General features: G+C 48.2%; 1 protein-coding gene across 2 annotated transcripts in view; it reads left to right on the top strand.

Moving 5' to 3' along the window:
- The window catches only part of BBS9 (Bardet-Biedl syndrome 9), a 324,045-nt gene extending 298,280 nt beyond the window's left edge, over positions 1-25,765 (top strand). The window contains exons 21-22 of one of the 2 annotated variants that reach the window (XM_079785508.1): positions 24,747-24,857; positions 25,116-25,765. In XM_079785508.1, the coding sequence (XP_079641634.1) occupies positions 24,747-24,857; positions 25,116-25,196 (192 nt within the window). In that variant the 3' untranslated portion in view covers positions 25,197-25,765. The remainder of the gene's footprint in view (positions 1-24,746; positions 24,858-25,115) is intronic. The other variant, XM_079785507.1, reaches the window with a different exon arrangement.
- Positions 25,766-27,525: the final 1,760 nt, after the last annotated feature.

The following is a 27,525-nucleotide window of genomic DNA, read 5'->3' as shown; positions in this document are numbered from 1 at the left end:
GCGTGCGGCTGGCTAAGATCCAGCCCCACGCACCAGCGGGTCCTCGCCGCCGCCTCCCGCCATCGACCGGGGTGTGCGGCCAGCGTGCGGCTGGCAAAGATCCAGCCCCACGCACAGGCCGGTCCTCGCCGCCGCCGCCGCCCGCCATCGGCCGGGGTGTGCGGCCGGCGTGCAGCTGTCAAAGATCCAGCCCCACGCACAGGCCGGTCCTCGCCGCCCGCCATCGGCCGGGGTGTGCGGCCAGCGTGCGGCTGGCTAAGATCCAGCCCCACGCACAGGCCGGTCCTCGCCGCCGCCGCCGCCCGCCATCGGCTGGGGTGTGCAGCCGGCGTGCGGCTGGCTAAGATCCAGCCCCACGCACCGGCCGGTCCTCGCCGCCGCCGCTGCCGCCGCCCGCCATCGGCCGGGGTGTGCGGCCAGCATGCGGCTGGCTAAGATCCAGCCCCACGCACAGGCTGGTCCTCGCCGCCCGCCATCGGCCGGGGTGTGCAGCCGGCGTGCGGCTGTCAAAGATCCAGCCCCATGCACAGGCCGGTCCTCGCCGCAGCCGCCCGCCAGCGGCCTGTGACTGGGTTGTGCAGCTGGGAGGCGCCTGAGGTGTCTGGCCAGGGGTCATGTGGGATGCGCCCACTGGAGTAGCAGATCGAGCATGGCTGCTCTGTGACCTCTGTAGTGTCTGGGGCTAAGTAGGGAGGCTGGAATGTTTGGGCCTATGGGCCAGGCCAGGGGTCGTGGGGACCAAGTGGACAGGCTGGATCCACCTACTCCAGTGGCAGATCCAGCCTCATTGCTCCCCAGCCTCTGGCATGTCTGGGCCTGTTAGCCCCTCCATGAAGCTGGATGTTACTTTCAGGGGACACACAAGTGGGCGGGGAGTTGACTCTGGGTCTTCTGGTGCAGGGGGACTTGATGCTGTGTCCCACTTTGTGCTGGCCCAGACTCTGACAGCAGGGAGGAGGAAGTCCCACCCCCACCGATTCAGCCAGAATCACCCATTGGTCAGACAGCTCTCAGTGGCCTGACAGCCATCTGACAGCAGGGAGGAGGAAGTCCCACCCTTAGAGAATTGACCATTGGTCAGATAGCTCCCTGCCACCTGACAGCCAGGACTCGCATTCACCTGACAGCAGGGAGGTGGGACTATGTCTAAACATCTACTATTGAAACAAGGTAGCTCTGCAGCCGAAAGAAGCCATTGTTATCGACAGAAAATGTCTGAAGACCAACGTGCTTCTGATCTTAAAAGAAGGCGGCAACTGCGACAGAATGTATCTGAAGAGCAGCTATTGGCAAAACGTCACTCTGAAGCTGAAAGAAGCCGGCGTCATCGACAAAAAATGTCTAAAGATCAACGTGCCTCTGAACTTGAAAGAAGGCGGCAGTGTAGACAGAATATGTGCAAAGAACAGTCATTAACAAGTACTGCCAATACTGGTAGGATCTGCCTTCTCATAAAAAATGGAGTACATGAGGATGCAATTCTAGAACATAGTTGTGGTGCAATGACTATTAGATGCCAATTTTGCCTATCACTAAATTTCTCTGATGAAAAACCATCTGATGGAAAATTTACTCGATGTTGTAGCAAAGGTAAAGTCTGTCCAAATGACATAGATTTTCCAGAATACCCAGCATATTTAAAAAGATTAATGACAAACGAAGATTCTGACAGTAAAAATTTCATGGAAAATATTCGTTCCATAAATAGTTCTTTTGCTTTTGCTTCCATGGGTGCAAATATTGCATCGCCATCAGGGTATGGGCCATACTGTTTTAGAATACACGGACAAGTTTATCACCGTACTGGAACTTTACATCCTTCAGATGGTGTTTCTCGGAAGTTTGCTCAACTCTATATTTTGGATACAGCCGAAGCTACCAGTAAACGATTAGCAATGCCAGAAAACCAGGACTGCTCAGAAAGACTCATGATCAACATCAATAACCTCATGCATGAAATAAATGAATTAACAAAATCGTACAAGATGCTACATGAGGTAGAAAAGGAAGCCCAATCTGAAGCAGCAGCAAAAGGTATAGCTCCCACAGAGGTAACTATGGCGATTAAATATGATCGTAACAGTGACCCAGGTAGATATAAGTCTCCCCGTGTAACCGAGGTTGCTGTCATATTCAGAAACCAAGATGGAGAACCTCCTTTTGAAAGGGACTTGCTCATCTATCTAATAATAGTCTATCTAATAATAGAGTAATATGCAAATCATCACTCCGCTACACTCACAAGCCACGCCCACCAGCCATGCCCCAGCCACGCCCACCATCTAATCTGAGTGAGTATGCAATTAAACTGAAAACATGGCGGCAGCCCCGCCCCCCAGCCTCTCCAGGTCTCTGGGAGTTGGAGAAGTCAGGCGGCAGCGCCTGAGGCTGGCTGCAGCCACAGAGACCAAGAAGCCGCCTGCCCCATGATCCCAGGCTGCAGCCAGCCTCAGAAGCCTCAGGTCCGCCTGCCCAACGTCCTGGGGAGACGGAGAAACTGGGCCCCAGCGCCTGAGGCTGGCTGCAGCCATGGAGACCAAGAAGCCGCCTGCCCCATGATCCCAGGCTGCAGCCAGCCTCAGAAGCCTCAGGTCCGCCCTCCCCACGTCCTGGGGGAGACAAGAAACCGGGTGCCAGCACCTGAGGGTGGATGCGATCTGGGAGACGAAGAAGCTGCTTGCCCTATGATCCCAGGCTACAGCCAGCTGGAGAAGCTGCCCACCCCATGTCCACCCACCCCACGTCCTGGGGGAGATGGAGAAACCGGGCCCCAGTACCTGAGGCTGGCTGCAGCCCGGGAGATGGAGAAGCCGCTCACCCTGCGGTCCTGGGCACCAGTAACTGCAGCTGGCTGTGGCCTGGGAGACAGAGAAGCCGCCCACCCTGCGGGCCTGGGCACCAGTACCTGCGGCTGGCTGTGGCCTGGGAGACAAAGAAGCCGCCCACCCTGCGGTCCTGGGCGCCAGCACTTGCAGCTGCAGCACAGGCGAAGCCCCCTGTCCACCATCCCCTGAGGCTGCAGCCAGCCTGGGCGCCTATGGCTGACCAGAGGGAAGGAAGCCCGGATCCTGGGTGCCTGTGGTCAGCTGGAGGAGGGAATCCTGGGTACCAGGTGTGGGCCGAGGCAGAGGTAGTTAGGGGCAATCAAGCCAGCAGGGGAGCAGTTAGGGGCAATCAGGCAGGCAGGTGAGCGGTTAGGAGCCAGCAGTTCTGAATTGTGAGAGGGATGTCCAACTGCTGGTAATCCCATGAGGGGTCCCAGATTGGAGAGGGTGCAGGCCAGGCTGAGGGACACACTCCCCGCTGCCCCCCCCCCCCCCCCCGTGCACGAATTTCGTGCACCGGGCCTCTAGTATATATATATGTACCACATCTTCTTTATCCAATTGTCAACTTAGGTTGCTTCCATATCTTGGCTATTGTAAATAATGCTGCAATGAACATAGGAATGCACATATCTTTCTGAATTAGTGTTTTGGATATCTTTGGATAAATACCCAGAAGTAGAACTACCCAGGTCATAAGGTAGTTCTATTTTTAATGTTTTGAGGACCCTCCATACTGTTTTCCATAGTGGCTTTACCAGTTTACAACCCACCAACAATACACGAGAGTTTCCTTTTCTTTACATACTCAACAACATTTATTATTTGTTGATTTATTGATGATAGCTATTCTGACAGGTGTGAGGTGATAATTCATTGTGGTTTTAATTTGCATTTCTCTGATGATTGGTGATGTTGAGCGTCTTTTCACAAGTCTGTTGGCCATCTGTATGTCCTCTTTGGAGAAGTGTCCATTCAGGAAGTGTCATCTTCCCATGTTTGATTGGATTGTTTGCTTTCTTATTGTTACGTTGTTTGACATACATTTTGGATATTAACCCCTTATTGGATGTATCATTGGCAAATATCTCCTTCCAATCAGTAGGTTATATTTTCATTTTGTTGATGGTTTCCTTTGCTGTACAAAAAACTTTTTAGTTTGATATAGTTCCATTTGTTTATTTTTTATTTTGTTTCCTTTGCCCAAGGAGATGTATCAGAAAAAATATTCCTAAGATCAATGTCAGAAAGTTTACTGCCTATGTTTTCTTCTAGGAGTTTTTTGTTTTGGGGGTCTTACATTTAAACTATGGATCTATTCTTACCTGTTCACTCTATACCCCTCTATTATCATATTTGTAACTTTCACCTATAATACCTCCTGTATTTTAATATTAGAAGGCATTTTAGCATGAGGTAAGCACCACTGATTAGAGTTCTGTGTGTGGTATTGGAGTGTGGCAGAGTGAGGCGGGGGCAGGACAACCTGGGGTGATGTAGTTCCTCATATGGTTAGTCTTCTTATGTTCAGCTTAAAATAACAGAATCTTTATCTTTAAAGCAATACACAGTAGCTCTGTGAGGACTGTTTGAAATAACTGAGGGGAGGCACACAGGGAAGACCTCACCATGGAAAACACTCAATTCCTGGTGACTTTTTAATTTTATTTAATTATGACTGAAAATGATTTATTCCTTTTGTGTCAGGTGTTCTAAAACTGCCAGGGAAGATTACGTAAAGAAATTCTTGGCTGTTACTTTGAAACCCTGATCGATTTCTTCTGGAAGGGAGGTGAAAATGTAATGTGTGCTAATTATACGATCAGAATAACAATCTCTCAAATATTTCTGTGTTGCCTTACCAGGCATTTGAGATTGAAAGCAGATCTAGCCTGTTTCTCCAAAAACTGAACTCATCGCTGGGAGATAATCTCTCTTTCTGAGATAAAGAATGGTTTGTACTACATTTTTGGAACTAGCGCTGAAGAATCTTGGGCTGTAGAGTTGCAGTGTAGATCTAACATCAGAAGGAAATATTCGCGATGTGATGGGGAGGCTATGTGGGGAAGTGGAAATAGCCTGAGGCTGGTATTGGGGGGAACCTGTTTAAGTCCAGATTCCACCTAATAATTGTATATCATTTGCTCCAGTGTCATTTCTAAAATGATGATTATGCTAATTCACAAGGATATGGAAATATCAAAAAAGATAACGTCCCTTCGCCCGGTATCTGGCTCATGGCAGATGCTGAGTAGATGCTCTCGTCCTCCCGTCTTCCTCTCCAGTGTTTCCATGGAGAAACGCCTCTTTCTTATGACTCCCCTTGTTCTGAGGCTCGTGACCTTGAGCTTTCATTTCTGACCCATTATTATGCTCGCCTGCTTGGTGCGAGGAAGCCTAGTCCTGTCACCTAACTCGCCTGGCAGAGTTTCAGGAACATGCAACTTGAAGAGAAATAAGAGCCTGCCTACCTACCAACCGAAGCATTTGGGAGCTGGCAGAAGACTCATTGGTGCCAACTAACGGCTTCCTCTTCCCTGTCCATCAAGGCCAGCAAAGTAATGCTATTCTGTGGTTTCTTTCCTCCTGTTCTTTCTCTTAATCCTCCGACTTGCCCTCCCCCAGCCTCCCATGCATGAAGACAGGAGGGATTGTTTAAATTCTATATTTAGTTCAGAGCTTCCAGGTTGTGGGTGTTCTCTCGCCAGTGAAGGGGGAAGACATGCGTGTCATCACTTAAGTTTGAACAGCCCATCTCCAGGGCTGGCTGGGAGACTGGCGTAGCAGCCAGCATCTAAGTCGGGTCGAAAGCAGAGCCCAGATCAATACAAAACATCCAGGCTCCCAGCTCCCTAGATGACGTGTCTATTGTAGGGATGACTCTAAAACAGAGCTAGAAAAACGTGGGGGTACTCCTTAGGCAGCAGTTACAGAGTCTGTGTTTATACCAGGCGGGGTGGAGGGGGCTGTGTCCCAGGATCTGATTCAGATCATGGGGCAGAGCACAGGGAGTGTGGCCTGCAGATAACGTCTGGACCAGTTTCACCTCCAAATGTCTGTTTAGGTTTGTTTCCTTTAGACATAGATTCTGTTGATTTCTGCCTTTTGGGTGACAGTCACACACACACACACACACACACACACACACACACACACACACACACACAATATTGATATATACAATGTGAAAGTTCAGTTCTCATTATTAAGATGTTGACCTGACATTAGGTTGGTGATCAGAAATGCTACAGATAAGCAGAAATGTTTTTTGAAAATGATGTCTGCACTTTCGTGAATTTGAGAGATCTCACATTGCACTGTATCTGTATTTATTTATACACACATATATATGTGTTTGTCTCCATATACGATTTATATATCTGTAACATATGCATGTATATATGTTTTAACTCTGATAAGTTATTTCCTAGAAGAGAGTAAATTTTCAGAGTAGCATCAGCCTTGAGGTTCCCATTTAATGAAGAGAACCAGACATTTCTCATAAGCACCCCCTGAGTTAAAACCTAAGAGGAATTGCTCTATTGTTCTGTTTGGTTGTTTCTGTGATTTGGAGGGTAGAGAGAAAAGATTTAGGGTTTTTCAGATTTAAACACTTGTTTGCTATTTTTATAGCTCTGGTTGTTATCGATGTACTATCCTCTTTTTTTTTTTTTTTTGACAAGGTGAATTAGTGAGTCATTACTGTATGTATATAGTACTATTTGCCAAAATGTTATCAAATGCATGTGTTATTAATATAAAGACAAAAATGAAATATTCTAAATTGGCTTAAATTTTATTAAAGAAGAATGTACATTTATTTGACAAATTAGAGACACATTTTTCCAAAGAAAATTATAAGGACAAATATTCAATCCTTTATGCTAAGAGTATAAAAAGCTGCAATAGAAGAACATAAGAAGAATAACCATATGAGGAACTACATCGCCCCAGGTTGTCAGGTCCTTGCAGGTGGTGGTGCGGTAGGAAAGGGAGGACTATGAAAGGACCAGGAGGCAGGAATGGTACTCAGGGTCTGTTCCCCTTCGGAACAGAAGCTTGATGTTATGTTGGAGTAGATTTAATTAGACATGCATTACCTTAAGGGGTCCCTTAAGTAACCTGTAGGCAGCCTGTGGTACATAGCTTTATATTCTGCATTGTTTCTCACTTTCTGTATCATAAATATTCTCCTGGGCGTGAAAAAGTACATCTCAGGGTTACAAGCACACCCACATGCAAGAGGTTTCTGCATTAAAGGTAAACAGTAGCAGCCCCTTTATCTATAAGACAAACGTACAACCTTTTAGAGCTTGAACGGCAGCAGGAAAAGGAACCGAGGCTCCATGGAGAAGTGGGGGGTTCTGAGCCGGGGCAGAAGCACAGGACGAGCCTGCAGTGTCTCGTAGAGCCCGGAAGTCTGCAAGCATCTTCAAAGGATGTGGAGCGCCTCGAGGGGCACTCAACAGCTGGGACAATTCTAACAACACAATAGTGATGCTGTTGGATTATAAACCATAGAATAAAAGAAATATCCCCGGACCCATATTGACATAAATAAATAACTGAATAACTAACTGGGGGATAAGGGACAGCACCTCCTTGCAGTAAAATTCCATTTGGTAAATATAGAGGGGAAGGAGGGACATGCAAATTCACCATTAGGCACACACCACGGTGATAGTTATTGCAGGTGAGATCCATCAGTGGATGCTCACGTCGGTGGGAGAAAGTTGGAGGAGAAACAGGATATTTTCGTAGTCTCAAGTTATCCCGCCATATATTTATCAATGAGAAAGTATTACCTTACATCAGAGGAAACTTGTAGACACCATATTCCCCAATGATCACAGTTCACGTCACTCGTATGAAGACGTGTCCATACCATGTACCACTGATAAGAGTCAGTAGGAAGCACACAACATTACTTCTGTGGTATTCTTGACAAAAGCACAAATCTCAACATAATCATGAGGAAACATCACACAACCCCAATTTGGAAAACATTCCAGAAAATAACTCATCAGGACCCTTTGAAAGTGTCAAGGTCATGAGAGACTGAGAAACTCTCATGGATGGGAAGAGACCCAAAGATATACTGACTAAATGCAACGTGGACTCTAAGTCTAGATCCCAGAACAGAAAAGGGGCATTAGTGGGAAAACTGGCGAAGTGTGAAAACAGTCTGCAGGTTAGCTGGTTAATGGTATTATGCCAATGTTAATGTCCTGGTCTTTTCTTTTTTAAATACTAGAGGCCCGGTGCATGAAATTCTTGCACGGGTAGGGTCCCTAGTCCTGGCCAATGATCAGGGCCAATCTGTGGGGCGACCAGTGAGATTATCAGAGGGCCCCTGCTGGCACCTACCTTGGCCGGCTTGGTGCTGCCCACTCACCGGCCCTGCCCCCCCGCTGCCACCGCCAGTCGCCTCCCTCTGCGGGGACATGGGGGTGGAGGTCCCTGCTTGCACCCGCCTTGGCTGGCCTGGGGCTTGTGGGCTGGGGGCAGCTCCTGCGCTGAGCATCTGCCCCCTGGTGTTCAGTGTGCGTCATAACGACCGGTCGTTCCGCCAGTCTGCCATTCGTTTGATTTGCATATTAGGCTTTTATTATATAGGATATTTTTATTGACTGCAGAGAGAAAGGGAGAGGGAGAGAAAGATAGAAACATCAATGATGAGAGAGAATCATTGACTGGCTGCCTCCTGCATGCCCCCTACTGGGGATCGAGCCCACAACCCAGGCATATGTCCTGATTGGAAATAGAACTGTGACCTCCTGGTTCATAGGTCGATGCTCAACCACTGAGCCACGCCGGCCGGGCATTAGTGTCCTGGTCTTGCTCAGTGTGCTCCGGTTGTGTAAGCTGTTGTAGAGGTGAAGGGTGCGCGGAACTTCTCTGGCTTCTCCTGTTATGCAACCTTATCTGATCTGAGCAGGGCAGGCAGGAGGATAACTAATCACTCTGAACTCAAGGCCTTCAGGATGCTAAATATTTATCTTTGAAAAAATGAAATGATTTAAAAAAGAGATATTCCAGCCTCTCCCGGCGAGAGGAGGACAGGGGAGAATTGATGCTACGTGCTCTCTTGGCTCAGTTGCTTGCAGCCTTTTAGTCGAGTGTGCTCTCACGGATCCCCCACCTCGCAAGAACCACACCCGAGGTGCGCCCAGAGCCCTAGAGAAATGCCCCGTCTAAGAAGGCTGGAAGCTTGCTTCTGCCTTATCGCTATTCTGTGACTCTATTTACTTGTGATCATTTTGTATTTTTTCAGGGCTTTAGCATAAGTGATCACATTGGATTTTCACATCAACCCTAAAATCAGGAGGGGAGTGCCACACTGTACAGAGGAAACGGGCTTGGAGATTTTAAGCGATTCGCCTGAGGTGGCAGGGCCAGTGCCGGGAGAGCTGGTGGGGACAGTCAGCTGCCTCCTGCTCTGGTCTCCCTCTCCCCCACCAGGCAGGACAGCCCCCAAACAGGACGCCTGCTTGACCCAGAAATAACAACTGTTCGGCTGTGGCCGGGCAGAGCGAGATGGTGCTGGGATTGCCTCTGTCCTTGGCAGGCAGACACCGGCTCGTGCCGGCCCTGTGAGACTGTTTCACTCTTCTCTGCACGTTTCTGCTGAGAAACAGAAGCCTTGTTTTGGCAAGCCCCGGAGGACAAACCCGAAAGCACGGAGGAAGCAGAGTGTGTTGCCACCGGCCTTGCACACTCGCTGGTGCCACACCTGCAACACAGCGTAACAGGGTCGCAGGGAGGAGTCGCTGTTTCATGTCCCATTGAGGGAGGGTTCTTCCCAGCCATGTTCCGAGGCCCATGAGCTGTGAAAATCTATCCCGCGTCAGCATATGAGCCTTCACATTTCCTCCATCTGGGACAAAGGCGAATGGTGGAGTCTTGCATCTGGACTCCGCGTAGACTTAGCAAAGCCAAAGCACGTGCACAAACCAGTGTGAGGCGTTGGACGAAAGCCCGAAGGAAGTCTGCATGGAAAGCACCAGCACATGGAAACCCTCCGTGTTCAAAGCAGAGCCCGGCCCGGCCCGCTGCCGCCTTTGCAGGCTCCGTGCTCCCACCGGCCTGGGGGCTGTCTGTCTCTCCAGCCGCAGGAAGCTGTCAAGCTCGCTCTTTGTGGCCCCAAGACCTGATCGCTTGAAAATCTTAGTGTTGGGTGCTCCTATTTGAAATCCTTAATAAAAGTGGGCCTAGCCAGTGTGGCTCAGTGGTTGAGCATCCACCTATGAACCAGGAGGTCACGGTTTGATTCCAGGTTGGGGCACATGCCTGGGTTATGGGCTTGATCCCCAGTGTGGGGCATGTAGGAGGCAGCCGATCAATGATTCTCTCTCATCATGGATGTTTCTATCTCTCTCTCCCTTCCTCTCTGAGATCAATAAAAACATATTTTTTTTTAAAAAGTGGGATGTTTTTGAGGGGCTGTCCTTGTCTGTGTTTTGTTTGGAACTCATCCTTCAGGGGCCTCCGGAGACTCGCCACTCCCTCTGACACACTCCGTGTGAGCTGACGGGAGCCAGGACCAGAGGCCCCGCTGTCTCTGGAGGGAGCGGACAGCGTGTGTTTGTTGTGTTCCCCACATTGCCAGGCCTCAGTGTCACCGGCATTCACCACCCCACGTCGGTCTTATGTATGCGTGTCGTGGGAGGGACATTGGTTTTCTAACTTGTTAAGAGCTTGAATAAACTGATTCCCTCTCTCCGGAAGGTTTGGCCCCAGCCTTGTCCTGAGGTTTGTTTCCCATCAGTTGGAGCCTCAAATATAAAAGAGTTTCCACAGTGGCCGGTTGTTACCTGTCACGTGAATGATCGGTTGGAGAGACGTTAAATTATGAGATGGCCGGGACAATAAGCAGGCTGCAGAAGCCACTTCAATGGCGTGTTAGTGAGCCGCCCAGTCTCCTTGATGGGGGTAAAAAAAAAAAAAAAAGTAAATAAAATGTCAGCCAAGCTCCTCAAGGCAGATGAGGGAATTACCCAATTCCCTCGACCTCTTCACTTAAGTCTCAGGCAAATGTTTGCTGAAAGTTTAGAGACTAAGCAGTTTATGCTCCACTGGATGGATTTCATTCATTTGGGAGAGAACGACACCCCCCCCACCCCCGCCCCCGGCCCTGCAGCGAGCCTGTCCTGTTCGTTGTACAGCAGGTCTGTTCTTAACGAGGAATGTTCTCCTGCGTGTTGGTACTCAGAGTTGGACCATCGATGCAGCAACACGTATTCAGTTGGCATCTGGTTTTAACTAACTTACGCTAAAAAGAATAGTTGCTAGCATTTATTGGCCATTTTTGCATGCCTGACTTAGTCTTATGTAGATGGTCTCCCTTAATCTCTTCAGAAGTCCAGAAGCTAAGTAGTTACTCCCCCACTTTACAGTTGGCAAAACAGAGGCTTCCGTGGTCTTGCTTGAGACGGCGCAGCTGTGAAGCTGGAACCGCAGCCCTGGGAACCAGCACCCTCATGGTTTTTCTGTTCCTGATCTAGCGCAGCCGGGCAGTGTGGCCAGTTCCTGACACACTGATTGGGCGATCCCTGGAGAACAGAAGGCTAGTCGTGTGGCATTGCCTCTCGGAGACAGTGGGAGACACAGGCAGGTTTTTAGTGTGTGTTTAGCATCCCCTTGATATCATTGCAGGCATTCAGACGTCAGCTCCTGGATGGAGTTGTGCAGTAATCAGGAAGTAAGATTGCCTGTTTGTATGCAAATGATTGCTGCCCATTGTGTTCCCAGATGAGACTGTTTCTCTTTAAGTGAGGGAGACCCAAATGCTGCTCATAAGGGACCAGAGGTGACATCAGAGAATCCAGCAACTGACTGAGCTAGAGTGTCCTGGCAGTTGGTTAAAGGATCCTTTTACCAAGGGGAGGATTTTTACAGATAAAACTGGCGGATGGGGTTATTCATGTGTCTCTTTTAGAAATAGCCGAAGGGGGTATCACAGTCCTTCCAGTTCAGACATTTATGGGGAGGCAGATTCAGCCAGGATGCTAAGCCAAGTGGGGACTTTGTAAGTTTTACAAGCTGAGGGTTTCCATGAAAATCACTGCAACCCGCGGTTCAGCAACTTGGAGGTTAGAGGTTTCACCTGCTCTGCGCTGGGAGCCCCCTCTGTGCTGTGGACCATGTGGTTCAGAACAGAACCTCGGGGAAAAGGGGAGATTGTGTTCCACGCTGGCCAGTAGCCATTCATTCCAGATCGCTCCATACAGCCAGTCACTGGCCGCGGCCTGCGCAGGATGTGTGCCTACCATCTACTGGAAGGTGTGTGTGAGAGGGGCCGCTTCTTCAGCTCTCCACTGACTTTTGGGGCCAAGATATTTGGTACTCATTTCGGGGGGAAGACTGGAGAGCGCGTTAGTTTCGAAAATCAGTAGTTTTCTGGTAGATTTAGATGATTGTAAGGTAAGCTCTTGCTGGCACAATGGAAAGTCCCTGTATGTCCCGAGTCTTTAATTTATTTCTGTAAACATCACGGCCCTGGTACATCAAGCCCATTTCATAAAAAGCCACTTTACTCAGCCTTGCCGTCTGTAAAAACAGGGCTGTTTTATGGCCTGTCTAGTTGTAGCTCTGCTTGACAAATAGACATTAAATAAAGAACCAATTGTTGCAACTTCCTCGGGGGCTTTGGCGAGATCTCCATCCCGCTCAGCCCCCGGGAGTAACAAACAGGGCCCCGTGGTAAATGGCTGGTGGTGTTTTCGTGAAAGTTAGAAAGGATCACCCGCCAGGAGGGTGTATCTTGTTTTTGTGTGTGTGTGTTTTTTGTTGTTGTTGTTTTTGGGGCGGGAGCCTTTACTGGTTCTAGAATGATGACAGTCACTAACATTTATATGATGTTCTACCCTTTCCCAAATCATTGAGGTGATCGCATTCTACCCTTACTGCATCTTTTTAAAAAATGAAAGCCATATATACTGTTTCAGTTTGAATTTAAACACACAGCCCGATTTCCAGAAATATTCCCTATCAGTTTCTTAATAGGTTAATATACTCTTTTTTAAAATATATATATATTTTATTGATTTTTTACAGAGAGGAAGGGAGAGGGATAGAGAGTTAGAAACATCGATGAGAGAGAAACATCCATCAGCTGCCTCCTGCACACCCCCCACTGGGGACATGCCCGCAACCAAGGTACATGCCCTTGACCGGAATCGAACCCGGGACCCCTCAGTTCGCAGGCGGACGCTCCATCCACTGAGCCACACCGGTTAGGGCAGTTAATATACTCTTACTTCTCTTTCCATATTTCCTCTTTTTTATTATCTCTGGGCAGTTTTCCTTCCAGTTACTTGACACATATTCCGATGTCAGGGGCCTCGCAGAGGGCGTGTGAGGCACATTGCTATTCTTTTTCGTGAGATTTGATGTAAAATTGTGACTTCTCTTTGTTCCCTTGGTTTTCCCACCCATCCCCAACCTCCTCCCCCCCCCAAATATTGACCAAAGTCTCTGAGTCAAGCATGGCAGGGTCAGAGGTCAAAGAAAGCCTCTCAGACACTTGGGCAGGGTTGGCGGAAACAGCAGCAGTTCAAGCCAAGGTGGAGAAGGGCGTCCCTGTCCCAAAGGCACGGAGGCACGGGGTGGTGGGAGGAATTCCTGGAACCTGCGCAGACCAGTGAGGGTGGTGCCCAGGAGGGGAGGCTGGGAAGGGCCGAGGGGGAAGCCAGACCAGGAGCCAGAGGGAGAACGTCAGCCTGCCCTGTCAAGCTTGACAGGCCTTTCAGTAGAAGAGCGCCATGGCCCCTGCCCTCTGGTTCCTGCAAAAGTCGATGTATTTTTAATGAGCCTGATGATTACCCGGTCACGCTGACATGGCACCTTGGTCCCTTGAGGTTCTCTTTCTCCTCACCTGGCATGCTGCTCATTTCAATTTCTGTCAGCCAGTAGACATCTATCTGGGACACGTTGACGGCTTCGGCAGCTGACCGGGCACATTATATACTCACAGGGACTTAAGGAGAATGTGGGGATTTGGTTATCAGGATTTTTTTAATATGTTCCTTATTGATTTGTATAGAGAGAGGAAGGGAGAGGGATAAAGAGATAGCAACATCAATGAGAGAGAAACAACACTGATCGGCTGCCTCCTGCACGCCCCCTACTGGGGATTGAGCCTGCAACCAGAACATATGCCCTGATGGGGAATCAAACCAGGAACCTCTTGGCTCCTGGGTTGATGCTCAACCACTGAGCCACACCGGCTGGGCCAAGGTGTTTTAAAAAATTAAACGTAGTCAGCATCGTTCCCCGTTCTCGCGTTGCCTTGTGGAATAGTCCTGATGTGATCGCCGAGGTGCTGTGTGTCCTGGTGGGAGCTCCGCCCTCAGGGCTCCTGCCCTGTGCTCACAGCTTCATTGCACACAGACACCTTCCCATCCCCCTGCGCGTGTACAGGCTTGGTTTCCAAAGGGCAGCTCAGGAGGCGGCGGAGGGAGGAAAGGAGAGAAGAGAAAGTGTGGGGAGGTTCTTGTTCCATCTTCAAAGGAAGCAGAGCGCGGGCTTGTCCAGGTTGCTTTCCAGTTGGAAGAGAGTCCTAGAACCAGAGTTTGGATGAAACCCGGCTTTTTCTTGCCAAAAAAAGAGTATAAGATGGAAATGGAGGTAAATGTGAATAAGTCAGGGTAATGGTAAACTCTGAGGACAGTTCGCCTTCTCTGGAATTAGAGATTTATGCTAGCAAAGAGCTAGGGAGGAATCTGGAATGTTTATGTTACTGAAGTGTAAGGAACACTGTCTGGTTGTTTATCTAATCTTTCATTGGGCTTGCTTTTAAAAACACGTTCCGATTTGAAGTAGCCTGGGAAAGATGAACTGTTCCAAGCCATAACTCTGATGCCCCAGTGGAAATAAGATGGATCCTTTTTCATTCGTTTTGAGAAATTTCCTAAGCAGACAGAGGCCTTTGAACCTTCCTTTGCAGTTCCCTCGTCCACAAATAACTTTTATCAAGAACTAGAATTACAAGGCTCTGTTACTTCTCTCTAACGTCAGGTCCTACAGAAATTACTACTGGGACCCTGTTTCTTTTCTGGGCTGAACATCTGTTGTTGCACCTATCCGGTCTCACGGATGCTCTCTGCATTATCACCATTAAGATTCATTTCTTAGAGATGTGTATCGGCTACCGCAGGGGACTTTCCACGAACCTTGGTTCACAGGGCAGCCAGGCGTACCGGGGGTGGGAGTAAGAGGCCCTGCACTCCATGCTGCTGTAATTACTTCCCAACCTCCCCACGGAAAGCAGATAACACTGTGTGAAAAATAGAAACGATTTTGGTTTCCATTGCCTCCTCCTAATCTCTTAGCCTAAATTCATTGAAGCAATGATTGTGTGCCTACTGTGTGCCATACACCGTTCTAGGGTTGTGGTATAGCAGCAAACACAAGAGACAAAGATCCTTGCCAATTCGGAGCTCTTATGCTCGCAGGGGAGACAGTAAACAATAGCATGAGGAATAGCTGAACTACACAGTAGGATAGAAAATGTTAAGTGTTGGTGTTCACAGGTGACAAATACTGTGGAAAAAGAAAAGGACTGTTGGAAAAAGGGCAGTTACAAGATTGTAATTTTAAATTGGTTGTGTAGAAGGCAACTTTTGAACAAAGACTTGAAGAGGTGAGGGGTTTATCTGGGCCGAGGTCAGAGACAAGTGTCCCAGGTGGAGAGATGGACCTGGCACGTGCCAGGGACCACGAGGAGGCCAGCGAGGCAGCGTGGAGGAGCTTCCTCTCCGAGTGAAATGGGGAGGACCACTGTGGACGGAGGAGTGATATGCTCTTACGTTTTGAAAGGATCCCCGGATGCTGTATTGAGAACAGTCTGTAGCGGGTGGGTGGTCAAAGGGAGAAGTGGGAAGTCAGTTTGAAGGTTAGGAATTCCAGTGAGGAATTCAGCAATAATTCAGGTAAGAGATGATGGCGGGTTGTACCAAAGTGGTAGCAGTGGTGAGCGTGGTGAGGAGTGTCTGACTGGTTATATTTTAAAGGTAGAGATGGTAGACTTTCTGAACACAGTCGCCTTGATGTGTCAGACGAAGAAGAAGGGAATCCAGAGCGACCCCGAGAGCTTTGGGTTAAACCACTGGCAGAGAAAGGCTGTGGTTGGGACAGCTGGTGGGAAGGTCAGGAGTGCAGGTTGGGACAGGTTGAGTTTGGGATGCTGTTGGATATCCAAGAGGAGAGACTGAGTAAGCATGTAGTTGGGCGTAGGAGTGTGAAGTTCAGTTCAGGAGAGAAAGCTGGACTGAAGTTGTAGAATTAGGAGTTATCAGCATGAAAATGATATTTAAGCCCTGAAGCTGGGTCAGTTCTCCGAGGAAGTGAGTTTAGAAAAGAGGTAAGAAAAAAAAAAAAGAAGAAGAAGAAACGAGGTGAGGATCAAGACTGAGTGGCGGATAGTCTAACTTTTAGGTGGTTTGGGAGAACACGAGGAGCCAGCGAAGGATGCTGGGAAGGAGCGTGCAGGCAGGTGGAGGAATCAGGAGACACTGATTCCCAGAAGCCAGGTGAAGATTGAGTCTCCAAGGAGGTGGAACATCAGCCTTGCCAAATGCTGCTAATGGTCAAGTGAGATGAGGGCTGAGAAGAGCCAGTAGATGTGGAGGCCGTGGGTGACCCTGACAAAGCACCTTCCCTGGCGTGGTGCGGGCAAAGGCTAGACTGGAGGACGCAGGAGAGAAAGGAAAGGGAAGGAATTGGAAACAGCAAATACAGACAGCTCTTTGGAGAAGTTTTGCTGCCACCAGGGGCAAGGAAATGAAGGAAGATGCAGAGAAGTGGGGTCAAGAGATAGCGAATGATTCCTGTTTATCACTTAAATCGACCACAATCTTTGTTCATTCTTTACCGAGCTGCTATTTCCTATGGGCACAGTGTTTTGCCAGGCGAGGCAACCCATTAATGTGTTCCTTGACTAACACGTAATTCATTTTCCCGGAGGTCAGACAGCTAAAGCTTTTTTCCTCCGTGTTCTCAACAGTCACCATTCTCCTTTTCTTCTGCGTAGGGGAAGGAATTTTAACAATACCAGGCTAAGATGGTGATGGTCATAATTGTCATGCGTATTGTTCTTAACACTTGTACATCACTTACTGTGAGACAGGTGCTATTCTAAATGCTTTGCATAAATGAACCCATTTAATCTTTATAATTGCCCGGTGAGCTAGGTACAATTATTATCCGCACTCTACAAACAAGTAAATCGAGGCAGAGAAAGATGAAGTGATTAGTTTAACAAAACGACTAATAACGGTGGGACTGGGATTAAATTCTGACAGCAGCTCGCCAGCCCTCTTTCGAAGCCACTGGAGAGCTTTCAGAGCAAGATGCTCACTGGAGAGATTTCATTGCACGTCGTACACGGATCTGCCAGAGTGGGTGAGCTGAGTTCTTTGAGAAACGAGACAATGCAGGGGCTGGTTGGGCGGTTCCCAGGTTCACTGGCCTGCACTTAAGTCCTGCGGTGATGTGGTGGGACACTCGTCAAAGATACCTTTTCTAAGGACTGTATTTCCTCAGGCTTCATGAACTCCTTTTCAAATCAGCAAGTATGTATTAAGCGCCTACTCTTTGTATAAGAGGAAAAAAATTAACTGCTTCCCTTGATGTGTTTATTTTGCTGTGGGAAGCTTATTTGTTTATCACCAGGCTGTAGACCCATCTGGAAACTAAAATAGCAAGGACTGCATATGTGACCATGATACTTCACTGTTTTTCAGGGATCCTTAAAATTTCTGTATCATTAGAGATGAGGTCTGAGCTAAATGACTCTTTGTTGAGCATTAATTCTTAGAGCACTGGCCAACGGTTGCCACTGAATCCCTCACTAATAATCCCTTCCTTTTCCAGAAGGACTTGCCAACACCCATAAAGTCCTCACGGGGAGAATTAAAGTCATATAAAAATAATGGGCGCTTGCTTCCTTGAGGCATACATTTAATGCGTTGCTCTGTTCCCCCGCTCCGCGGCTGCCTCCTATGTTTAGTAACACTAGGTCAGCAGACTTCCTCTCGAAGGTTCATCCGCTGGCCATCTCCGTTTCCCATGAGAAAGCAAACCCGCCACTGCTTCACCCTTTTATCCTAATGTTCCGTCCACTTATGTCACGTCGCCCTGTGGGTTTGCGCCTCTCAGTAGTAATGGTGCTGCTGGTAAATAGAAAGCAACAAGTGGGATTTTGTGTCTGATCATCATCGTCGTCATCTGAGCCTTTTAAAGATTCCTGTTGGGATCTCAGAAGGGTGTTGTCTGCGATAGCAGGTTATCAACGATTTCATCGGAAAACGAATGTGTGCGCTCTCTCCGGGGGAATTCTTTTAACGCCCTGTTGACAGTTTTGGTTTTGGCGACTGGGCCACCTGGGGACATTCCACCGCTGGTCTGCTTACCCTGTCCTCAGCTTCTACCCGAGTGTTTGTGTAGGGTGTCAGGTATAAATGTATGCTGTCCTCATGTGTGATTGGCTAGGTGTAATCGCTAACGCATGTTGGGGGTTAGCGCTGAAAAGAATAGCTGATGTTTATGGGGGGCTTACTCTGGGCCCGGCTCTGTGTTAACTGGATTGCTAGCATTAGCTAACTTCACCTTCGCCTCTCATAAAGCCAATGCTACATTTTCCCGCAGTTCAGAGGAAAGGAAACTAAGGCCAGGGCGTCTGTGACTTTGCTTAAGACACAGTGGTACTCGTCATGCCCGTCCCCTTTCAGGATGTCCCATGGTCAGTAGGCGAGTCTCTCATCTTGTGTACATGTCCCTTTTCTGCCAAATGTGACATTGTTTAATGTGCTATTTTTGAAATGTATCACATGCTCTCACTCATACGCAGAATCTAAAGAACAACATACACTGATGAACAAAATTGATCCAGAGACATAGAAACATGGAACAGACTGTCGAAAGTTATCATTAGAGAATAGAAGAGTTGCTTTAAACCGTGTCCTGAGTATTTATTTAGGTTCCTCATCACACGTGAGACAAGATGCTAAAGTAGGCGCTCTCCAGGCCGCCGGCTCTCTCCCCTCAACCTGGTCAGAACCAGTCCCCCAGCTGAGCTCATCACCACCACCTAGTGTTGCTGAAGACAACACCGTTTGGTTAAGATGATGGCTTTCAATTGGGTTGTGGAAAGACACCCAAGTTGAAGACATGTCACTGGGATCCTTGGGGAATTAAGAGCCATCCATGCGGAAGGGAGGCCACGGCGAACATGGCTCTCTTACTTACTGTGCGGTGTCTAGTGGAGGAGAGTTCTCTGCTCCTACTATGTCGTTCTTTTAAAGAAACTATTATTGCAGAACCACTGGCTTCCTTTCTTTCTGAACTGTAGCTATAATGTTTTATTTGTACGTATGGACTTTTGAGAGAGTTGGTCTCTGAAGAGGGAGTTAGGAAAGTATTGAAATGGAAATGTCTTCAGATTGTCTCTTTCCAGTTGTACATTGGATCTGCTTAGGATCGAGAAGCGGAGTGGAACTTAAAAACCACACCAGCTTCTCTGTATCCGTCTAGGGAGGAGCGGGCTCAGAGGTCGTCCATCCTCCTGTCGCTCCAGACACTGACCGCCCGGCCAGGAAAGCAAATATTAACCCTCCCCGCTTCGCCACTGCCCCCCAGGGCGGCTGCTACTTTTGTGTTTCTGTTTGGAGGACGTAATGGCCTTGCTAGCATGCGGGAACCCTGTGATGGGAGGCTTGAACAAAACAGTGAGTGGGTGGTGTGTTGTTTTTAAGTTCTGCGTTCCTGTTCTTACTGGGCGTGTGTCTTTCCAGGGCTCCCGGTTAAGGACTGAGTGTTAGGAAAACAGATGGAATGCAAACGATAGGATAGTTCTCAGTCCTCCCGTGGACCGGGCTCCGGGTTCCTGAGCGGTGCTCCTTTTCCCGTGCCTTCTCCCCTTACCCAGCGCGGCCGTGCTGACCCAGCTCCTCCCCGAGGGCATGGCACGTAGGTGACCACGGTCTGTAGCCCAGACGACGGTCCACCTGCGCGTGGCGGGGGTCACAGCGCGCCAGCGCTGCGCGGAGATCACCCCTGCCAACAATTAATGGGGGAATTCGCTTTATGAAGCCTGTTTACAGACTGACATCTGGAGAAATTCTTGCCCTGGATCCATTCCAACCCGTTGGATTTATGGACTGTGCTTGCTTTTTGGTAAATAGGACTCTTTTTCTACACGGTACGTTCTGTTTACATACTTATCGGTGGATGAAAGCAGCTACGTTTCTGTAGTTCTGAAGCCTCTGGACCAAGTGGGCCTCCGTTCCAAGCGGCGGTCCAGGGAAAGAACACGCGGACGCCCACCGTTACCCAAGCGGCGGAAACATCTCACTGCCAGGAGCACCCTCTCCTAAACCCAGACTCTCCGGCTGGAGCCCTTCCACCCGAGGGACTCAGTATGCAGCCTTTATGGGGAGTTTAAGACTTGTTGAGACACATGCTAGACCTCTTAAAATATATTAGACTCCCTTTTATTCACACACTTGGTCTCTGCTGTGAGGTGTGAAATGGAAATATTTTCAAACATAGGGACATGCGTGGTCTTGAACACGTTTTACGTCCTCGCCCTGTGTGGGGGGATCAAAGCTTGTTATTAGGCAATGGCATTGAACTCCCAGCCTTTTCACAGGGCCTCACGTTGGACACGATCACAGTGACCTTCACCCGCCCTTCCTGTGGTTAAGCATTTAGTATCTCTCATTAGTTCATTAGTGGACCAGCTCCTGTCAGGGTGGCCAGCATGGCATCTGCAAACACCGGAAGAAGGAAAGGCGTAGACTGGAATTCAAAAGGACGTAGAAACACTGTATCGTATGTTGGAGCTGGGAACCTGAGACGAGGCAGAAGGGCATTTTTTCTGCTTTGCTGAGTGTGGGGGCTGTAAAGGTGCCCCAGGTGAAGGCTGGGATGCCTCCACGTCACAGCCGGGTAAAGTAGGATGGGAGTGGAGATGAGGGAGATGTGGGCACGTGCCCTCCGGTCCCTCCTCGAGAGCAGCAGTGTGTCACGTGCTATCTACTTGATGTTCCCACACTGGGGTAAGAACACCCTAACGCCGCGTCACGTTCTCAGGGCTCTGTGTCCTTTGGTGAAGTTGATGCCTATTGTCTTTATTAATAATCTTGTCTGTGTGTTTTTCTGGAAAGCATCTCAGTAAGCACTTTTGTAAACGCAATTTCACAGAAATGTTGGCTCTCTAAAATGGCCCTAAAGGTTAGAACACAGACTCTCTCTCTCTCTCTCTCTCTCTCTCTCTCTCTCTCTCTCTCTCTCCCTCCCTCCCTCCCTCCCTCTCTCTCTCTCTCTCTCTCTCTCTCTCTCTCCCTCCCTCCCTCTCTCTCTCTCTCTCTCTCTCTCTCTCTCTCTCTCTCTCTCTCATACACACACACACACACACACACACACACACACACACACCATTCATTAAAAACATTCCCGCCAGCACAGCTACCCCAGTTCGGGTGTGTTCTCAGGGAAATGTTAGGTTCAAGTACGGGGCGGACTGGGCCTTTGGCCTGAAGTCCAGTTGGGAGAAAAGGTCAGTGGAGGTTTGATCTCCTGTGGAGCTTTTTGCTTTTTATCTCTCCTGCGGCCCTTGTGCATGTCCTTGCCCGTGTTTTCTCCACACTTCCTCCTAGCTCCACCTCCTAATCTGCTTGATGAGCTATTAACATACTGAGAAATGTTGGCATTTTTCCAACTGCTAACATATTTGTATACTTGAATATTTTATCATCTACACCTTCAGTAAGTCACCCCAAATGTTTCACATAGACGTGTATCCACAGAAAATAGAATGTGTTGATGATGAATCATTTTCCTCCTCCTCTTCTCTTCACCTTTCACCTTCCTCTCTCTTCTGCCCACTTTCCTTCCTGCCACTCTCCCATTCCGCCAAATGCTTGGCTTTTTAAGTTTATATCTCCTTGACCTAGAAAAGAAGTGTATTTTATTTATTTTTAAAATATATTTTTATTGATTTCAGAGAGAGGAGGAGAAATGGACAGAGAGATAGAAACATCAATGAGAGAGAATCATCAACCAGCTGCCTCCTGCACACTCCACGCTGGGGATCGAGCCTGCAATCTGGGCATGTGCCCTGACCAGGAATTGAACCATGACCTCCTGGATCATAGGTCAACACTCAACCACTGAGCAACACTGGCTGGGCAAAAGTGTATTTTAAAAAACTAGAAAAATAAACAGAGTAGAGGAGAATTACCAGGAAAACTTTCATATATGTCTGTATGCCTGTGTGCATATGTGTGCACACGTACAGAAAGAGAAAGAGAGAGAATAAGAATAAAACTTTTTCAAATGAATATATTTACAGGGAATTTTTTAACTACTCATAGTCTCTCAGGGAAGTTCTTCGTATTTAAGATAGTGAAATATTCTTTTCAAAGCACCCATTCCCACATGTCACATGAATTAGAAACCTTGGAAATGAAATCTGAATGTTAACCTCAAAAAACACGTTATCCATCAAGTAAATCTTGATGAAAAGACAGATGTCACTGGTGTATATTTTGAGGTTTCTGCTGTTTCTAATTCTTAGTGGCAGTTCAGGCCCATGAACTGAAGATTCTTTGGTTGGCAAGTCAGAGCAAGGTCTGCGGTCATTTGTGATTCTCAGTGTCTCCTTGTTTCATTCCTCTTAAAATATGAATAAAAATGAAGAGGAGACTTTTCCCTCCCTGAAGGAATGGAATATTCGTACCCATGCACCTACTTAATTGCCAAGGCCACTGTGGCAAGAAAATAAGTCAGCAAAGTTCTAAGATATACCCAAAGAACAGCTCTCCAGCCCTGTGGGTTTTCTGTATCGCTGAAAGGAAGTGCTAGTTAGTACAGGCCAGCCCACTGAGATGTCTCTGGAAAGAGAGATGCTCGTGAGGAAGCTCCAGTGGTTTGGGACACCGGAGATCCAGGAGCGCGCTCTGCGGCTTCAGGGGCCTCAGCTACCCACTCTGAGCCTCTGTTCTGCTCTCTTGTAAATGAAGCGGTTAAACTAAGAGTGAAAGTCCTTTGATTCCATAGAAATGGTGTGGAAAGTGCTTCTGTGCTAAGAAAATGAATGAAAGGCAGAGACGATCAAATGTACCATGTGCCACGCACTGTGCTAGGTGTCCATGGTCTCTTAAGCCTCATGGAAGTGCTCAGTAAGACCCTCATTTTATAGATGGGGCAACTGGTAACCCACCCTGGGTCCTAGAGCTGGACCCAGCCTGGTCCACTATCCAGGATCTGCCCTGGGTCCTCCAGCTGGATCCAGCCCGTCCACTGCTGGGAACCCCCTCCCCCCTGGGTCCTCCAGCTGGATCCAGCCTGTCCACTGTTGGAACTTCCCAGTCTAGCCTCACCTCATTGTTGGCCTCCTTCCCCTATAGTGGCCTCTCCAGCCATTGCCCACTGGCTTCTACTTTTGATAGAGGAGAAGGAACACCTGGAGACACTCCTAAGATAGTGGAGACTCTAAGAATTTATGAAAAGAATCCTTTAAAATCTCCCCCCAGTCTAATTTTGAGAAAAAACACCAGACAGGTTTCAGTGGAAGGGCATTCTGCAGTACACCTGCCCATACTCAGACCGGCCAGGCCATCAGAAACCAGGGAAGCACGGGGCTCCGTCACAGCCAAGGCCAGCCCACGGAGACCTGGCAACAAAAGTCGCGAGGTACCGAATCTGTGGGGGCTTCGTTTTCTTCTCTGTAGACAGAGAATAACAACACCTATTTCGTGGTGTGCTTTGTAGGAGCTAAATGAGAGAACGTGAGCAGAGTCTCTAGCATTGGGAAAGCACTTAATAATGATCATTATTGTTACCAGGATCTACAGGCTTGGAAAAGAGATTAAAAATAAGCCTGGTAAAACGCCGATGGCTTTGTGAACCAACGTCACCCAATAAATTCGATGTAAAAAATACGCCCGGTTCTTCCGGATGGGCCCCTGGCAGATTGCAGAGATAGCAGGGCCAGCTCATTGCCCTGATGGGTAATTCTAACGCTGATGCTGCTTTCCCGCGTGTGGAAATGCTTTCCTTTCGAATTTTCCTCGACATCCATTTCTTTTTCAGAGACGACGCAGAGGAATGAATGGTAAGGTGCGTTTTCTTCAGACCTGGGGTCCTGCCACTTCCTCTCATTTGAATGTGGCTGACCCTTCCCCCCCCCCATCCCCCGTCTTTCTTCATAAATCCCCTCACCTGTAAAGCTCATCTTGAGTGTGAGGCTTTGGGCTCAGTAGGTGAAAAACCTCAGTGGAAAAAAATCACACTTCATTCACAAGAAGACTGGCAGTGGGGAAACCTGTGCGGTCTACGGCATGTTGTCTGCATCCAGGAAACGATGGCAGATTGGTCACCCCGAGGGGCAGGCGTCGTCAGGAAATCCTCACGAGTTTCCCGTGCAGGACAGGGTGGGGGAGGTGAGGGGACTTACACCCAGGATGCTGCCAGCCCATCCCCCCGTCCCCTTGGGGCTGACGTGGGATTGAAAGCTCCCACAATGCAGTGCGTGGCTTTGCTCTTGAACTAGGAGGCGTCTGCACCTGTCCTGGAAAGTGCTGGGTGTCAGGAATAGAATCAAACGGCTGTCCCATCCGCACCAGGTTTTGTCCTTTCTGACTTCGGAAAGGAAAGCTTAAAGGCAACACCATCGCTGCTGTTGCTAAGTGATCGGTCGTCAGTATAATATGTCTTTGGGGGCAATAACTCATTCCCAGTGTTTTCACCAAAGAGAGACATATAATAAGATGATTCTTTCTGGTCCGCTCTTGAACTCCGTTGCCACATCATTTGTTATGTGCTTGATTGGCACACTTTTCTCAGCTGCGCTCGCCGCGTGACGGGGCAGGTTTTTCCGACCCGGCTCTGAAAGCGTTGTCTGTGTTTCCCACCTAGGCGGCTGCGCCCCGATTCCAGAGTCAGACCTGGAGGAAAGGTCCACGGAACAAGACTCCACCGAACTGTTCAGCAGCCACAAGCACCCCACAGCGGAGCCGCCCGCGCCTGGTAAGAGAAGGGGTGGCCTGCACAAGCCACCGGTCAGGGCCAGCGGCACCTGCCAGTCTCGCACCCCAGGGCGTTCCGCAAAGCTGCTCGTTTTCTCCCTTCCTCCTCCTCCCCCTCCACTCGGGCCCAGCTCGGTTTGATCATTTGTGTGTTCCTTTCAGTATTCAGACCGAGCGTGTCAAACTCGCGGCCGGCGGACCACATGTTTGACATGCTTGATTCAGACCTTCTCCTCTCTGTCACTCTCTTTTTTTCTAGAAGTTGCACCCCTGCAAGGCGTCTCGGAGTAGTGCACGTAGAGTTGTCCGGTTGAGGGGAAGATGGCTTGCCTCGGGCTGACGCTGTGTGGACCTCATGCCAAGCGCAAACGTAGGGCCGGCCCAGGTGCTTCACCTCGCTCACCTGGCTGGACATGGCACTGGGTAGAGATGGGGCCGGGACTTTTATTTTGATGGGCAAGCCCACTGAAACTGGTCCCACCAGGAGAGGACGCTGCTGCTTGGTCATCCGTGGGTTCGCAGCCACAGGAGACAGTGACACGGCATCTTTCCGGGACAGACTTTATAATGCAGAGACCTAGATCCGAAATAATTTGATAACCATTATTTTTCAGAATTCTTGTATAGTACATGTATCAAGTTTAATAAAACATCTCATTGTCAAACAATATCTTGGATTTGGTTTGTAATCAGAGGCTTATCTGGTGACTTCTCTACGTAATTTCTTCAGAGGAAAGAGATGGAGAAGGAATCGAAAACTTTGCTGCTCCATGGTAAGACCCAAACAGGACTGTTTGATGAATAAACCAAGAACTTTCATAGGATTGCCTCTCTTAGGCGAAAAGCAGAAGAAGGTAAGTTTTCTTCTGTTATATGTTAAAATGTTTTCAAGGAAGCAAGTTCATGAGCATCCTCTTCATTACCCCGAAGGATGATACCTTTTGAAAATCCAGGGGGAAAGGGACTCACACTTGATTACAGTTAAAATGTGAGGTTTTTATGTGTAAGAAGTAAAAGAGACTTGGCCAATTTCAAGCTAAAAGGAGAGTTGCAAGACTGACTCACTGAAACCAAGTGTGTCCGCCGGTTTGGAATGCCTCTCAGCAGCACCAGGGGGAATGGTCCATGGTGTTTCTCTTGTGAAATGTCGCAAACTGCAGAGGATGTATTATGTACTATCTCCAGCCTTCTTCTTTAGGATATGCAGCAGAATATGTAATATTTTTAATTGTCAAGTGTGCTAGTGGACAACTTCTAGACCTTGGGCCAGAGTCAACCATTAGGTGACTATCACCCAGCCCGTGGGACGGTGGGAGGTATCAGGGCTGTCGGGATGCCCAGAGCTGCAAAAACACAGCACGCTGGCCGCCTTTAGCAGTTTCCTTGAAGAAAAGATGCAAGAGAAGCGCATTGCTTCTTAAACCCGTGTTCTTTGATATCTGGTTCCCATGGCTGCGTGGCACTGTGCACCTGCCCACGTGCTCATTTCCGTTCTCCTTTCTGTCTGTCTTTTGTGAGTCACGTCCCGTGTTCTAGCTTCCTTTAACTCGGTTTCTTTTTCTCCGTGTTTCCATGTTCATCTGCATGGGCCAGTCTTTCTTTGCCTTCACCAGCCCCCCTCCACCAATTCTTTCCCTTCGTCTTTTGATTTTCTCCTTGATTTCTCACGATATAAAACTGACGCATGCTGTCCAATGTGTAAAGGTGACTTAGCACGAGGGCAGTGGTTTCCGTCTCTGTCCATCCCCCCTCCACGGTTTTCCATTCATTTGTGTCTCTGTGGTTGCTGGGTTCTGTGGGCGAGAGACTACGAAGGTAAGTCCAGAAGGCTTCCTAGCTCTGGTTTGGGGATTTAAGGTGACTTTTGTTGCTACCATTACAGGTGATACTGAGAGTTTGTATGTTAAGAAGTCTATTTGTAAAATGTTTTCCTGGAAATCATTATTAGTATCTTAAGCCTACTAGCACAGTTTTAGTAATTTTACTCTTCATTTGAATCACTTCAATACAGAACTCCCAATATATGCATCATGCACATATTTAAAAATAGATCTGCTGTATTCCCCAAGGAAAGAAGTTACTTATTAACCTTTTCAACATGATCGCATTTAAAATATCAGTTCTAAAATGATAAAATAATTTGATTCACGACTTGAAAGTACCTTTTGATAAAGGAACTCCTGAATTTAAGTTCAGATCTGTCTTTTAACCGTGACTTTAGCCTCCTGAGGCTTACGTAAAGTGTTTCTGCTAACAGAAAGATAGCGGGGCCAGGAATTACTCTGGAGCCACACTGTACATGGAGTGGCCTTTTGAAAATCAAGACCCAAGTAATTGTTAATTGTTCTCATTATTTTGGCACTAGTATTTCAGCTTCAGTAACACTTTTTTATTATCTCTTTTGTGTGTGTGTGTGTGTGTGTGTGTGTGTGTGTGTGTGTACATAATCTTGGAGTAACTCCGCAAGCTGGCAGAAGTCAGATCCAGGTTTTTGATTAGCCAGGTAGTCTCATGGTTACCCAGCACATCAGAGTAGGTGCTAATGAAATAGCAGACACCTATTGCATACTTACTACCTGTGGGTGCTTTGTAGCACTATTCCGTTCACTCCTCATGACATCACTGTGATGTAGGTGGTGGTGTTACCTGTATTTTACAAATGAGAGTTC

This window comes from Cnephaeus nilssonii (genome assembly GCF_951640355.1).
Source record: "Cnephaeus nilssonii genome assembly, chromosome: 12".
Taxonomy (NCBI): Eukaryota; Metazoa; Chordata; class Mammalia; order Chiroptera; family Vespertilionidae; genus Cnephaeus; species Cnephaeus nilssonii.
The sequence above is the reverse complement of the archived record's forward strand: the minus strand, read 5'-3'. Positions and strand labels throughout refer to the sequence as shown.